Source organism: Narcine bancroftii, chromosome 6 (genome assembly GCF_036971445.1).
Source record: "Narcine bancroftii isolate sNarBan1 chromosome 6, sNarBan1.hap1, whole genome shotgun sequence".
In the NCBI taxonomy this organism is placed as follows: Eukaryota; Metazoa; Chordata; class Chondrichthyes; order Torpediniformes; family Narcinidae; genus Narcine; species Narcine bancroftii.
Window position 1 is genome coordinate 228,289,918 of NC_091474.1, and position 16,512 is coordinate 228,306,429.

The 16,512-nt window shown below is 41.7% G+C and overlaps 1 protein-coding gene across 1 annotated transcript in view; it reads right to left on the reverse strand.

Moving 5' to 3' along the window:
• Nucleotides 1-16,436, reverse strand: part of rev3l (REV3 like, DNA directed polymerase zeta catalytic subunit) — a 262,433-nt gene extending 245,997 nt beyond the window's left edge. The window contains exon 1 of the mRNA XM_069887629.1: nucleotides 15,866-16,436. Coding sequence (XP_069743730.1) covers nucleotides 15,866-16,004 — 139 coding nt within the window. The 5' untranslated portion in view covers nucleotides 16,005-16,436. The remainder of the gene's footprint in view (nucleotides 1-15,865) is intronic.
• Between the last annotated feature and the right edge of the window lie 76 nt (nucleotides 16,437-16,512).

Below are 16,512 nucleotides of genomic sequence, written 5' to 3' on the forward strand. Positions count from 1 at the left end.
TTGTTATTTTAAAGTGTCTGAAGGATATAATTAAAACAAAAATGCTGAAGGAACTCAGCAGGTCTCACAGTATGCATATGAAGTAAAGATTTTTTTTAAAATTTAGTCATACAGCACAGTCACAGGACATTTTGGCCCACAAGTCTGTGCCACCCAATTTTCACTCTATTAACCTACACCCCCTGGTATGTTTTTGAATGGTGGGAGGAAATTGGAGCTCCAGGAGAAAACCCAAGCAGACACGGGGAGAACATTCAAACTCCTTTCAGTCAGTGTAAGATTCAAACCCTGGTCAGGTCTCAATTGCTGGGATTGTAAAGGTGTCGCACTAACCGCTACACCAACTGCGCTGCCCTATATAACCAATTGTTTCAAGCCTGAGCCTTCAAGGCTTAGGCCTGAAACGTTACCTCCTATTGGATGCTGCGAGACCTGCTGAGTTCCTTCAGTATTTTTATATTTTTAGTACTATCACAGCATCTGCAGACTTTTGTGCTTCACTCCTTAAGGATGGAATTTTTTTTTTCTTTTTGGTAATAATTAGGTCACATTACAAATCCAATTCAGGTATCCTCCTGTGCTCTCCTCTTCTGACCCATCTCTAATCCTCTCTTTGTTCTTAGACTCCTGGCCCCATCTTCACACTTCCCTTACTTCCCATCTTGGTTTTATCCATCTCTAACTCACAACTTTTACCATCAGATACTTTCCCCCACCTGACTCATTTGTCATTCTTTACTCCGATACCCTCGTTATACTGGCTCTCTCCCCTTCTTCACAGTCTCGAAGAGTTACAACCAGAAACGTTGACAATTTCTTTTTCCTTCACAGACGTTGCTAAAGTTACTCCAGTGGATTTTTTCCCCCTCACAAGGAGGTAGGCAAAGCTGGTAATGAGAAAAAGGAAGAAACAACCAAGAACAAATCCACTGTCTATTCTTGGGATGAAATCAATGGTGTTTAGGTAACCTGAAACTGTCCATCCTTCATTCCTCCCCAAGTAAAGCTATTGTTATGGACCCCGAGGACCCCAAAACCCAGCAGCAATAGAAATTTACTAAGACAAATGGTTACTTAAACAAAAGTTACTTTTAATTATCTTTAAACATAAAAACAGGATCAAACTTTAACTTATTACTATTAACTTAACCTAACTTCACCTCTTTCTAATTCTAAGTGCACGTGTATGTAAGTTCAGAAAAGTTCTTTGATTCACAGTCCAATCTCACTTCTCATTCCTCCAAGTTCACTGGTTGCAGGCAATTCTTATACTGTGCACAGAATTTTAATTTTATGAAGTTCACCAGGCTTTGGTGCTTGAAAGGTAAATGCTTATCGCTCAGGAAGGTTCTCTCAGCTTTCAGGGAGAGATTTGTTGCTCATTGGACACCCACAAACTGCTTCCTTCTGATCAGCCACTTCAGTGTCTTGCCAAAGAAATTTGCCCCATCAGGGTTTTCCAGATGATAACCTCTTTCTTTCAGGTCACCACAGAGTTCCATTTTGTTTCCCTTATTTCAAGTGAAACATTATGCAGCCAGCCATCTCCTACTATATGGACCACAAGGGGTGATTCATTCTCTTTCTCTCTCTCTCTCCTACTATATGGACCACAAGGGGTGATTCTCTCTCTCTCTCTCTCTCTCCTACTATATGGACCACAAGGGGTGATTCTCTATTGCCTCCACAAGTGTTTAAAACAATAATATTGCCAAGATGACTTGCTGTTTTCTCTGTTAAGAGTGTTGGTCATGATAAACTACGCTCTTAGCATTTTGTTAGGAAGATAACTATAGTTAGCTTTCCCTATTCCCTTTCTGCCAAAGGATTACATCTTTTCTCAGAGGCTTTGCAGTCAAAGTTAGAATGCAGCCTGAGGTTTCAAGGTCAAAGGCCTTAATGGCTATATTCCAGGAATGGAGCTCATTCTAGACTGCTGTGGCATGCTAGTTTGACTTTCCAGAAAGTCAAAGGGTACAAAATGCCCTCAAATGCCACAGAAGAATTTAGAGATGCAAAGGCTCATTCTTTACAAAACATAACCCATGAACATTCCAATGGGTCTTTGCGGAGCATGCTGTTTTTGGAAATTAGCCATCTTTTGCAGATCATGTTGTACTCAGGGCAGTGATAACAACAAAGTTTCACAGTTCCTGGGTGAAGATAATGAAGATCAACTGGACCCAGTAGGGGGTCATCACAAGGATCCTGACATTAAACCACTAATTTCCACATTGAAAGCAGATTTCTATGTATGGCTTTTAACGTGACTTAAGTCGATATATGCAAGCTATATGGTTAATGGATGACTAGATCCTGATTAAGTGACAAGGGAAGCCAATATTATTCAAGATCGAAATAAATGGACACGCATGCCAGCCTGCTGACAGGTGCATTCACAGTCCCTCATCCTGGATGCTCCATCCTTGAGATAAAGCAAACATTAGGATCTGAGCAGTATAGATTAACATGGTAGCTGTTTCAAGCCGGTGGACAGGTAGGGCATTGCAGAAGGTGGATTGGGAAAATAAGCAAATGCACAAGGGGCAGTTTGATAGGCAGAAGCCCCTTTTGCTTAGTATTTTCTCCCACCCCAATGAACACCTGTCCAGCTGAAAGATGTCCTGTCTGGAATCAAGACAAAACTTCCAACTCCTCCCAGAAAAATTCATGAAAATAAAACCCTTAAAGTTAGCTGATTACTTTGTGCTCAGACTGGCAATCTACTGGTTGCAAGTTCAGTCATAACCATGGCTACATTTAGACCCACAGGATCAGTATCTCCACCAACTTTCAATTCTACACCAATAGCACTATTGCCAAGTCTCCCATTATGAACACCTCAATTTCACCACTGCTCCAGGACAACTAGATCGACATACGAATGCAAAAGCAGGTTAGGTGCATGCATTCTTCAGTGATTTACACAAGTACTTACATTGCTTCTGCATGTCCCAAAAGCTTCTGAAATAACTGACAGTTTTCAACTTGCTCCCATCAGAATTTCTTATTTATACAGATAGAGACGAGGTCACCAGAGATAATTCTTCAAAATAATGGCTCACGTGCTTGGAGAGAAGATGAGGCCTCCAACATTACCTTTCTGCTGCTGTGCTAACCTGGCCTATGTTTTGATAATAAAAGTCACTTGAGCAGACAACTACACAATATTCTAACAGAAATAAATGTGCTACCAAGTGGCCTCGGGTGAAATTTACCAATCAAAACAAAGGTAGCCTCAAATTTTGAGCAAATAGTGAGAAACTGAAGGAACTCAGAAGATCAGACGGCATCTATGGAGAGAAATGGGCAGTTGGTATTTTGGGATGAAATTTTTTTTTGTGACTAGGAAGGGAAGGAGAAATACCAAGCCTTTAAAACAAAAGGAATTGGAGGGACAAGAGGTAATAGGATACCAGACAAAATTGTGGGAGGGTGGAAAGAGCAGTATAGGAAGAGATCCTTTTGGGAAGAAAGGCTGGAGAGAAAAAACACAGGAGCAGCTCAAATCAAAAGAAAGTGTAACCGAGATTGGAAATTTCAATGTTCATGCAGCTGGGTTTCAGGGTAGCCAAGCACAAAATTCATGTTTCGTCTCACCCTGGCGATGGACTTGGCTGAAAATACTTGGGTCAGTGTCGGGATGGCCAAAGAAATTGAAACCTTTGGAAGGGGGGAGTTCCAACGGGCCCCTGCGGACAGAGACCACATGCTCAAATTGGTGACCAATTTGCACTTTTAATTTTTAAAAAAAATTTAGACATACAGTACTGTAATAGGCCAATTCAGCTCCACAAATCCGTGCTGCCCAATTTGCACTCCATTTTTTTTGAAGCATGGGAAGAAACCAGAGCCCCTGGTGAAAACCCACACAGATATTGGGAGAATTTACAAACACCCTACAGACAGCATGGCGTTGCGTTAACTGCTACGCCAACCGTGCCGTTTGGCTTCACTAATACAGAAGGGTATGTTGAGAGCACTAGACTAAAAAGGCACACCAACTTAAAACATTTGATTGACCATTTTTCTTCATGGATGCTACCTGATTTGCCAAGTTCTCCAGTTTCTCAATGTTTGCTTACAACTCCAGCTTCTGAAGTTTGTTTTTCTTCAGCCTAGAATTAACAGCTCATCTTTACCTTGACAGCAGCAGCATCTCTCAACCATGCATTTGAAGCAGGATCAACAGCAAGAGGGAATAATTTGGAGAATTATTCACTCCTACCAATTTAAACTACTCTTCCAGGTACTCCCAAAAAGTACCCATGTTCCTAGTACCTTCCAATATATTTTTTAGTTGTGAGCAAAGATGGGGAAAATTGATAAGAAATTTACATTTTCAAGGATGCTTGAGAAAAGCCTTAAAGTTTGTCCTCTTGGTGTTGTAACATCACTGATTTAACACAGCTTACAAACGAAAATACACTCACTAGTTTCTTTCATCTCACCATGAAGTTGATTTTCTTTTTATTATTCACCAGGTACACATTGCATTCTTCAACTTCCCAAACACCACCCAGCTAAACTCCTCTGACCATCAAGAGGCACAACTGGAGTCTGACAGTAAGCACATACTAGACCCATTTTCGCAAATACACATTTGCCCTGGAGGTTTGCTGAAAGGTCTTGTAAATTGGGGATGCTTTATCGGTCAGGCACTGTAGAATTGTTCAGGGCATGATGATCACCAAAAGGCCACCAATCCCCAGGAGATATTTTTGGAACCATATGAAGCCCAGCAGCTGTCAGATTTGTGGACTATACCCGACTCTTGCATGTGGTCAATTTCTATTTTCAGGAATTAATGGTGGTCCAGGGGTAATTTACGAGCGTGTGCTACCACCAGAGGTTCCTGAGTCACTATATGGTGGGTTACTGCATGTTTATTGTTTGTGTGACGATACGACGGGATCACTATGTGAGGAAAATACTTAAGGCTTGGAAAGGGCAGGAGCTAGCTTGAATGCTGATGACATTGGAGGAATGACAGATGCAGCTCACTTGCGTACTCACTTGGCCCATGACGCAGTGATTTTTTTAATCCAAAGAAACATGTAACAATAAATCAGCTTCCAAAATTGAATTTGCCATGTTGGCATCCGTGAAAACCCACTAAAAATGTTTAATGAGATCAAAATCCAACGTGAATGACCTCTGGCTATATATCGGAATACAAGAATCTTTGACCTGCTGAAAGAACAAAAGACATATTGGGGTGTCTGAATTCCTCTGTGATTGGAGGGACCAGTGAAATCTCTGCACTGGAATCCACATGAAATTCATCATCCGAGAGACAGTCTGAGGAAAAGATGGCAGCTGACGAGCCTATGGGCAGCAGTTGCCTCTACAGCCGGACCTGGTCGTTTCCTGGCTGCCACTTGTAGAAGTCGCAAGGTGGCTGACAGGACCAGGCAGCAGCACCAAATCTCTGATGCCTCCAATAAATACGCCGTCCGTCACCTCTACCACGTTCTTGACCACTACAATTCCAACCAGGTCGGCAGAAGGAATTCCGCTGCATGCCCAAAGCCTGGATCTGTGTACTGTCATTTACTGCTCCATTTCAGTTATCTTCAATTAATAAGGTGCTGACACTTCCTTTGGCTGACATGGTGCTGGTGCTTCACAATGCATACCATAGTAAGCAGCTGTTTCAGTTCCATTTTCTCCTGTTGATTAGGGAAAGAAGCCAATCCTTCTATCATCAATGCAGAGGTCGTGGACATGATGAGGTCGGCATGATCCGCCAACTGATCAAGGGTGAACAATCAAAACGCTCATCAAATACTCTTGAACACGGCAAGGTAAATATTGAAGAAGCCAGTTTCCAAAAACTGCCTTCGCTAAGATCTGTTCCAGCCAGCCGGCGCCACCTTCTCAACATCTAGATGGTTGCCTATCGCCTAGGCTGTCATCAGCTAGTAATTGGGCAATACGATTCTCCCTGGGTGGCGGAGTATGCCGCAGAATAGCCACTTCAAGCATGTATGGGAGATTACCATCCAGATCCACTAAGACATCCTCCACTTCACAGACAATCTGCTCTGGAAGACACGCCAAAAGTAAACCTTGCTTCCTCTTCTGATTCATTGCACTGAGGGCAGACGAACACACTTCGAGAGTCAAAAACCATGCTGGTGCATCATTAATAAAAAGTGGGGGAATCTTTAGTTCAACCTCCTCAATTGCTCCTGTAAGAAGGCAACTGTAAACTCAAAGTCACCACTTGCAATGGCATGGATTTACCACAGCTTACAAATAAAGTATACACTTGTTTCTTTCAGGACCCCATGAAGTCGGCTTTCTTTTTATTACTCACTAGACACAACATTGCATTCTTCAACTCCCCAAATACCAACCAGCTAAACTTCTCTGACCTTCTCATTGGCTCTCTGCCACACAGTGATCTTGACACTCACTCTCCTCCTCCTGACAAAGGTTCTATGAATTACAAGTTTGGTTTCAAAAGCCAAAGAATATAGCCTACACTACACATTGGAACTGGATAAATTTAATATGAGAGTTGATGCCTGAGAAAGGAAGCCGACTTTGAGTGGTTTATCCTACTGAATATTATTGCAGAGAGAAGGATGTGAGAAGAGCCACATGGTTAGACATTCATTAGGAATGGTTATTGCTTGCATCTCTCCTATACGTATTCATATCTCCCCACCCACCCTTCCACTCCATTCGACATTTCCCACTGTAAACCCAAAAGTGCAAAACTTGTCCTTGCATCTCCTCCCTCACCTCCATCCAAGCCACAAACAGACCTTCTAGGTAAGGTAGAGCTTTACATACACATCGTCCAACCTAATCTACTGCATTTGGTGGACCCAATGTGGCCTCTGCATTGTTGAGACTAAATGAAGATTAGACAACTGCTTTGCCAAAAACCTACATTGATGCAGTCAACCATTTCAACTTACTGCCCATTCCTACAATGGCATGTTTATCTTTGGCCTCATCCATTGTCAGGGTAAGGCCAAACATAAACTTGAGGAATAACACATTATATTCCTTCTGGACAATCTTGTAATCCTTCCAAAAGTCCTGTGGATAGATTCATCAAATGATAATAGTGCAAAACAATCTCCATTTCTGATGTTATAACGAAAAGAAGGTAATTGGTAAAATACTAAAGTTGGTCAGGACTAAAATGCTACTCGAGTGAATGCCATCTATGTCTTATGATGTAGATGAATAGTCCGTAACTACCACAACCCACCAACGTGTGACTCCAGCAAGAGAGGTTTCAACACTATTTCCATTAGACTCAAAAGTTTAGTATTTCAACAATGCCACTGTTGAGCCCAGAGGACCCCCAAACCCCAGCAGCAATGGAAATTCACCAAGACAAATGGTTACTTAAACAAAAGTTGACTTTAATTATCTTTAAACATGAAAACAGAATCACACTTTAACTTATCTCTATTAACTAAACCAACTTAACCCCCTTCTAATTCTAAGTGCATGTGTATGTAATGTGTGTGTAAGTTCAGAAAAGTTCTTTGATTCACAATCCAATCTCACTTCTCATTCCTCCAAGTTCACTGGTTGCAGGCAATTCTTGTACTGTGCGCAGAATTTAACATTTATGAAGTTCACTAGGCTTTGGTGCTTGAAAGGTAAATGCTTACCGCTCAGGAAGGTTCTTGTTGGTTTTCAGAGAGAGAGATTTGGTTGTTACTGGACACCCACAACTGATTCCTTGTAACCAACCACTTCAGTGTCTTGCCAAAGAAACTGTGTTTTCCAGATGATAACGTCTTTCATTCAGGTCACCACAGAGTTCCTTTTTGCTTCTCTTATTTCAAGTAAAACATCATACAGCCAGCCATCTTCTCTTGTATGGACCTCAAGGGATTTGACCAGGTTGAACTAAGAACTCACAAGCAATCTTCAAAATGTTTTTTTTCCACAAGCTTGCCAGCTTGTCATGTTCCAGTTCTAGCTGGTGAACTGTAGAACTGAACATTCTCACTCTCTCACACACACACAGAAAACCATAGGACCCTCTTAAAAGAGCAAACTGTATTCAGACTGCGGCACCGGACCTAATTTTCTGAGTTCATTCATCTCTTGCTTTCCAAAACAATAATCCATTCCTCCACAGCATGTCCAATTAACACCTACTTGTGAAGTCCTTCTTCAAAGTTTTTGCAAAGACACCCAGAGCCTGGACTGTCTGGCTTGAGCAGAGCTCTGGCATTTTAAATGAGATCTGTTTCAAAGTGTTTGCATCTGTTTGTGACCTAACTAAAAACCTGCCACAATTCATCTCCTTTAAAACATATCTATGTACAATATAAACTATAACATAATCTGTCACACCACTTAGACACATCTCCCAATATCAAGAGTTATCATTCCGTCCTTTGGAAATTAGCTTTCATTCGTACTAAGAATACGAGACAGGTCTGGGGCATTGATCCTGCCGATTCACCAAGTCAATAAATTAGTGCCACCGCAGATGTGTGTGTAATCTTCTGCTTCTGCTGAATTTCTTTCCCCATTTTTATTTGGCATCCACATGTCCCGGCAGATAGCTGGAGTAGATAGTGGGGGAAAAAATGTTGAGAAACTCTGCTCCAATACATTCTTACTTCCTCACCCATGCTTCCACCCCCCAAGGCATTTCCCACTGTAGATCCAGAAAGTGCAAAACATCTCACTCTCCTCCCTCCAAAACCACAAACAGACCTTCCGGGCAAGGCAGAGCTTTGCATGCACATCATCCAACCTAATCTATAGCATGTGGTGTATTCAATGAGGCATCTGCATTGTTGAGACTAAATGAAGATTGGGGAACTGGTTTGCCAAACACCTATGTTCTCTAACCATTCCTACGATGAGCCGACGGTCTTTAGCTTCATCCATCAAAGGTAAACTTGAGGAACAACTCATCATATTCCTCCTGGACATCCCGAAATGCAACAGCTTTCTAATTCCATGTAATCCCATTATTTCCATCTCCTACCAACTAACTCCTGTACTCATTCTCTCATTTTTGTTACCCCAAATGATCTCTTTCTACCTGTCCCTTCACCTCTCACACTTTCTGTCTCATCACTTCTTGACCCTTCCCCTACCTTTCCCCCTTTATATACAATTTTACTTTTTTTAAAAAATCTTATTCGTGATAAAGGGTTTCATCTTAAAATATTGACTGACTATGTAGCTGCCTACTGAATTTCTCCGGAAATTCTTTTCCTACTCAAGTCTTACAATTTTAAACTTAGACATTCAGCATGGTAGCAGGCCGTTTCGGCCCACAAGCCCATGCCGCCCAATTAATCTATAAACACTATATGTTTTTGAAGGTGGGAGGAAACTCATCCACATATGGGGAGAATGCAAAAGCTCCTTATAGATAGTGCCAGATTCCAACCCCGGTCGCTAGTTCTGTCAGACTGTTGCACTAAACGTGCCGCCCATCTGTCCAGATTTGTACCTCTAGTATTAGAAGGTTCACTGACAAACCTTCCTTGCTGCTTGGGAACGCAGATAAAAATAGACTCAAAGCCTTGACCAACTGCCAATAAAAAATGCAGAGGGAGCACATATTTTGTTTACATTAAACAAGGTGATATAGCAATATTTATCTATTTGTAATGTTACTGAATCAAGTGCCGATTCCCAACTACTCTACTTACATTGCATTTTGCAGTTAGACAACACTTTTTGACTCACCTTACTATTTTCTTTGTCAATGTCAAGCCTAGAAAAGATACAGGGAATGAACAAGGGGTAACTTTTGTTACAGTCCCAAACAAATCCATTAATTACTGTAATTGATCATCAATTTCAGCTTTCATTGATGCCAAAAAAGGGTATAATGACTTCAGAAGGAAAAGGTCTAGTTTTAGGTCAGGAAATTGGACAGTCCATTGGAGAGTAACTGGACGGAGTGGGAAGAGAGCAGTCAGAAACTGATTGCATTTGGCTTTTAAAAATACAGTATTAATTCAGTGATTACATTTACAGGACTGCTAAGAAAAAGCATCACATTTGCAATTGACTGAAATGATAGTTTAAAGAGACAAATCTGGCTTGCAGTTTGCTGAGATTGAGTAACTTGACACATCTCTGAAAACAGTTGGCCATTTTATGCCAGATGGATGATAGCAGCTTTGGAATACTGAGAGGCTGTCTTTCCAATTGAACAGGGACGTTTCCTGAGAATCAAATTCTCTGATTAAGTGGGGAAATCTCAAAGAAATTGAGTAGGGAGAGTGGAAAAGAAGGGACTGTGATGAGGTATATTATATTTTATATGGTTTTTTTTTAAAGATAGATTGGGGGGGGGTTTAGTGTAGGTCACCACAGAGTAACACCACATTTCATTTAAAATGCAAGAGCTTTGCTGAAAGTGAGAGATTGAGGTACTAGTGATTTTGCAAAAACTATTTTGGAAATGCTTTAAGGAACTTCAAAATCAGGTGTAAATGAAACAGTTCACTCTCAAAGGCTGATAAGATCTTTCAGAGACTGGGTCTGGAGCCCTGAAGGAAGCTCATGTGGTTTTGCAAGCAGAGAGAGAGAAAAAAAAGGCCTAACAGCCTTTCTGAGAGAGAGAGAGAGAGAGAGAGAGAGAGAGAGAGAGAGAGAGAGAGAGAGAGAGAGATACGACTTCTGCATTGGGTTTTGGAAGCTTGATGAAACCCCATTTTGAAGACGGGTTGTGAGTTCAGCCTATTGAAAAATCCTTGTGGTCCTTACAAGAGGAAATGACTGGCTAGAGTGTTTCACCTGAAATAAGGGAAACAAAAGGAACTTGGTGGTGACCTGGAAAAAGAGGTTATCACTTGGAAAACCCTGATGGGGAAAGTTTCTTCAGCAAGACACTGAAGTGACTGATGGAAGTAAATCAGTTTGTGAGTGTCCAACGAGCAACGGATCTCTCTCTGAAACTGACAAGAACCTTCCAGAGCAGTAACCATTTAAGCACCAGAGCCTGGTGAAAATTCATAAATGTTAAATTCTGTTGCCAGCATAAGAATTGCCTGGTACCGGTGAACTTGGAGGAGTGAGAAGTGAGATTGCACTGTGAACCAAAGAACTTTTCTGAACTTACACACATATTTCCGCTTAGAATTAGAAGGGGGTTAAATTAATAGTAATAAGTTAAAGTTTTAACCTGTTTTCATGTTTAAAGATAATTAAAAGTAACTTTTGTAAGTGACCATTTGTCTTGGTGATTTTTTATTGTTGCTGGGTTTTGGGGTCCTCTGGGCCCATAACAATACCATATATTTCAGTGTACAAGTCAACACCCATTCTTAAGAGTACTTTTTGGGTTTCTTGACTCGACTCGTATGCCAAGATATATAGTATTTGGTTCACTGGGCTGTATAGGTGACCACTTGGCTCAGAGGTACTGAGGCCGACTTTACTTGTCTGCTTGATTTCAAGTGTTCCCTAATCAGAGCAAGTAAGTGGTCCCATACACAATGTGTCAAACAATGGAAAAAATTGTCATATCGACAAACAATAGAAACCAAGGAGATGATTGTGGACTTCAGGAGGAAGTCAGGAGAACACTATCCAGTCCTCATTGAGAGTAGAGAGGGTCAATTCCTGGGTGTTAACATCTCCAAGGATCTGCCCTGGAGCCTCTATGTCAACACAATCCCAAAGAAGGCTCACCAGCAGCTATACATTGTGAGGTGTTTGAGCAGATTCGGTATGTTACCAAAGACTCTAGAAAACTTCTACAGGTGTACCGAAGAGCATTCCAGCTGGTTACATCACGGAGGTACGGAAGGACCAATGCTTGGGATAGGAAAAAACTCCAGAGGGTTGTCAACTCAGCCTGCAACATCACGGGCACCAGTCATCACTTCATTGAGGACATGTACAAGAGGTGGTGACTTAAGAAAGCAGTCTCTAGCCTCAAGGACCAAACCACCCAGGCCATGGCTTCTTCACTCTACTACCATTAGGAAAACAGGTACAGGAGCCCCAAAGATTAGCATTCAGCAGCATAAGGGCAGCTTCTACCCAGTTGCCATCAGATTCCTAAACAATTAATTAACTAAAGATATTGTCTTTCTTTAGCATTTCGTACACTATTTTTATTTATTGTTGTAAGGTGGTTTATATGAATATTTGCACAGTGATGCAAACAACAAATTCTGTGACATGCTCATGACAATAAATTCAGATTCTGAGAGTTGTTTGATCCTTGGTCTTCTTATGAACAACGTTCTCTCCAAAGGGATATCACACTAGCAACTTCTAATTATGGAACTGCAAGTCAAATCTTTGAACTAGACCAGGAAGGTACAGAAATGTCCCATAGTCAACTGATTGCAGCGATGACCTGAATTACTCAAGCATGTTAAGTCTGATCACCTGGCTGTACTTCTACTCCCAGCAGACAAGCAGAGACTGAAGATCACACCACCAGTGAAGAAGATGGAAAAAGTATGGTCAAGGGAGGTGGAGGAGCATCTGCAAGGCTGCTTTGAAATTGGTGGACTGGAACATATTCAAGAACTCATCCATAGACTTGAATGAATATGCAACAGGTGTCACCGACTTCATCAAGACTTATGAGGTTGAGTGTGTGCTGTTACAAGCCCAGAGGACCCATAAACCCAGCAGCAGTAGATATTCACCAAGACAAATAGTTACTTAAACAAAAGTTGCTTTTAATTATCTTTAAATATGAAAACAGAATCAAACTTTAACTTATCTATTATTAACTTAACCCCCTTCTAATTCTAAACATATTTGTATGCAAGTTCCAAAAGGTTCTTTGGTTCACAGCCCAATCTCACTTCTCACTCCTCCAAGTTCATTGGTTGCAAACAATTCTTTGACTGTGCACAGAATTTAACATGTATAAAGTTCACGAGTCTTTGGTGCTCAAAAGGTAAATGGGTACCGCTCAGGAAGGTTCTTGTTGGTTTTCAGAGAGAGACGAGTTGTTCCAGGACATCCACAACCGATGTACTTCCATCAGTCACCTCAGTGTCTTGCTGACAAAACTTGCCCCATCAGGGACAACAACTTTGCATTTAATGTCAGCGAAACCAAGGAGATGATTGTGAACCAGGAGGAAATCAGGGGAACACAACCCAGTCCTCATCAAGGGCTCAGCAGTGGAGAGAATCAAGAACCTCAAATTCCAGGGTGTCAACATCTCTGAGGATCTGTCCTGGAGCGTCCACGTTGATGCAATCACAAAGAAGGTTCACCAGAGGCTATACTTCGTGAGGTGTCTGAGGAGATTCGATACATCATCGAAGACTCATAAAACTTCTACAGGTGTTCCGCAGAGAGCATTCTGCTGGTTGCATCACTGCTGGGTACACCAACTCAAAGCAGCCTCTATCCTAAAGACCCCCACCACTCAGGTCTTCCTTCTTTACTCTGCTACCATTGGAAATACTAGAGCCTAAAGATGATCACTCAACAGCACAAGGACAGCTTCTTCCCTGCCACCATCAAATTGCTGAATAATCACTGAACCAAAGATACTGCCTTAATTGAATTTTTTTAAATGTTGTAAGATGGTTATAATATGAATGTTTGCAGGATGATGCCTTACATGACTTGTTCATGACAATAAATTCTGATTCCAATAGCATCACTGTACTGCAAGTAGTCATGACATTTCTCTTTCCTGTAGAGCAAAATTCAAATTTCTCAGTGAAATCTGCTGGAATTGGCAAGCAAGTATATTTATGTTTACTATCAACTGACCAGGAATTTCCCTCTAAATAAACAATGCAGAAACAAATGATCAAAGTCTGTAATATTTACTTTGCAAAATAAAAAGGGGCTCTTGACATAACATGCATTCTTCTCCCCACAACCCCTCCCCTTCTTAACTTCTTTCCTATAGTCTCCCAATTGATCATGCAGTTTCCAACATAACAGAATCCAAATTTCATGATTATCATGTGGTTGTGAGAATGTCTTGTATGGTTTACATGTATCAAATGTTAAAGGTTTTTAAAAATTCACCATTTGAGAGCAGCTACACAAAAAGGAAATGAATGCAAACTTCGTTGGGGTGCAGAAAGTTTCATGACAGCAAGGGTGACAAAGGAATTTTCCAATTAGGCGAAGAAAACACACCTAAATGCTACTTTGTCACCACATTATTTTCACATAAACTAAAGCACACAACCAAAAATCCTAAAAGTTTACAATTATGCAATGCAAGTAGCCATCCAGCTGAACATTCAAGGTATCCACTCTGGGCACTGAACTACAATGTTTACATCACAATTGAGTTTTGTACTGAACACTTCATGAAATGACAACTTAGCTTGAAACAAGCAATTGGGCAAACAGATGCCCCTTTAACTGGTTGAAGACACCTGGAGAAAATATCAGCAAACAAAAATCTTGCAATGATACATAGTTCAAGTTTGTTATCATAAGTCTGTACACATATGACCCGATGAAACAGCACCTCTCAGACCATGGTGCTTCAAAAAAAATGCACACTACATAAAGATCAAATCATCAAAATAAATAAATATATATTTTGGATGGCTTTCACAGTTACAGGACACTGTTCATGTTACATAGGTAATAAGATTTTTTTTTAAAAACTGGTTAAGACAGGTAGCTGAACATAAATTAGCCATTGTAAAAAGGCTTTTTAAAAAAATTAAATTCTTTAGCCATCACTTCTAGACATCTTGAAGCAACCTTCATACAGTACCAGTTGCCATTTCAAACACCCACATGACACCAAACCAAAAACACAAGCTCAAAAGTGAAGTTTTGAAATTTAAAAAGTAAAAGCTGTAAATACTTTTTACTGAAAGTGCACTTTTCCATTGTATGAGCAAAACCAATTTGAAAAAAAAACCAACAAATTGATTAATCCTACTTGGAATCTACTAGATTCCCACACAAATGCATAACTTAAATCTCTTCTGAGGAAGAGTATTATTCAACACTTGATGTCGTCAACTGCATGTTGGACGTTATCAATCTTGTAACTTTGGTAGCAACATTAATCATGATGAACTTTTCCAAAATAGTGTCAATACTAAATATTTAAAAAAATTATAATAAATATTTTCATTCTAATGCACACTGTCCAGAGCAAATATAAAAGATGCCATATTGTAGTTTTCAGAAAGTTATTGCATAAAAATACTCCTGATCAAAACTGCACTAATCTTGACAGAAAGTATTAAAAAATTAAATTTCCTTGGAGAGGACTGCTACTTCAATAGGTGACAGTAAATGCACTACCAACATCTATGGAAGTGCCATTTTAACAACAGCACTAGCTGCTTAGACTGGTAAAATATAGGCACACAGTAAACCGGGCAATTGGACACGAAAAATGGTGAAAGTCTGTTAACAAAACTGTACCTCAATTGATCTACAGATTGGATTACAGTTCCTACGCGAATACAGCTAGTTCTGCTCCCCAAGGCTGGATCTGAGAGATAATTACAACAAGGTGATCGGGGAGGAAGAGAATTTTCTGCACAGTTAATAAAAGATCTAAACAATTCCCTGCTTCCCAGACGGATAGAAGAGAGGGGAGGGGGGGGGAAAGAGAAAAAAAAATCAAGACCATTTTATCCCTCTTGTTAAATACAAGACCAATTAAATCCGAAAGCACCCCTCCTGACCCCACCAAATCTCTCTTGGCATCAGAAAAGATGCAGGGGAGCACACGACCACTCGTGTCCATGCAAACATTAAGCAGATATGTATTAATAGAGGCACACAACCCCGTTGCTTCATGGCTGCCTGTGTTTTTACCAGGGAGGGCTTTAACAAAATGGCAAGCGCTCTCACCGAACCCGTTTGCAGCCCCAGCGGGGGGACCACTGCAGTGTTAACATTTCACAACAGTTGCCACAAGACCACCTACCTGCAGGTGTTGGCCCGAAGATACGAACCACGGGCACCCTGGTCACCTCAGCCTGCCTGAACTCAGAGTAGCAAACGTCCAGACCGGCCAGTGGGCTGGACAGATAGTAATCGGCGGTGACAATCCTCACTGCAAACATACTGACCCGACCCCTGCAAACTGTGGTGTTTAAAAGAAATGGGGGGGGGGGGGGGGGGGGGATATATAGCCTTCGAAATTAGAGCGTTTCACACGCGGGCAGCGCCAGCCGGCGGTTGCTAGGGAGCTGTCAAGCCGAGATCGGGGTGCTACTGGCCGCAAGTGAGCAGCAGGACGGGGCGGCTGCGGGCCTGGGCAACGCGCGTGTCCATGTCTCGGGGTTCCTGCGCCCCCACTGCCGTTGGCTCATGACGCCGGCCGCCGAATGGGCTGTTATGGGGGGGGGGGGGGAGAAAGGAAGGAAGGGGGGGGTCGTGGCGAGGTGGGCGTGCGCGGAATCAGGCTCTCGCCTCCTCCACTCCCCGCACCCCGGCCAGCCTCCGCCCGCCGCAGCTGCACTGCAGCATCCCTCCCTCGTGCACCGCCGTATGAAGCGGAGAAGCCAGGGGAAGTCCCGCCTCCCAGCCCCTCTCCCATTGGCTGCCTACTTGCCCTGGCCGACACCTCCG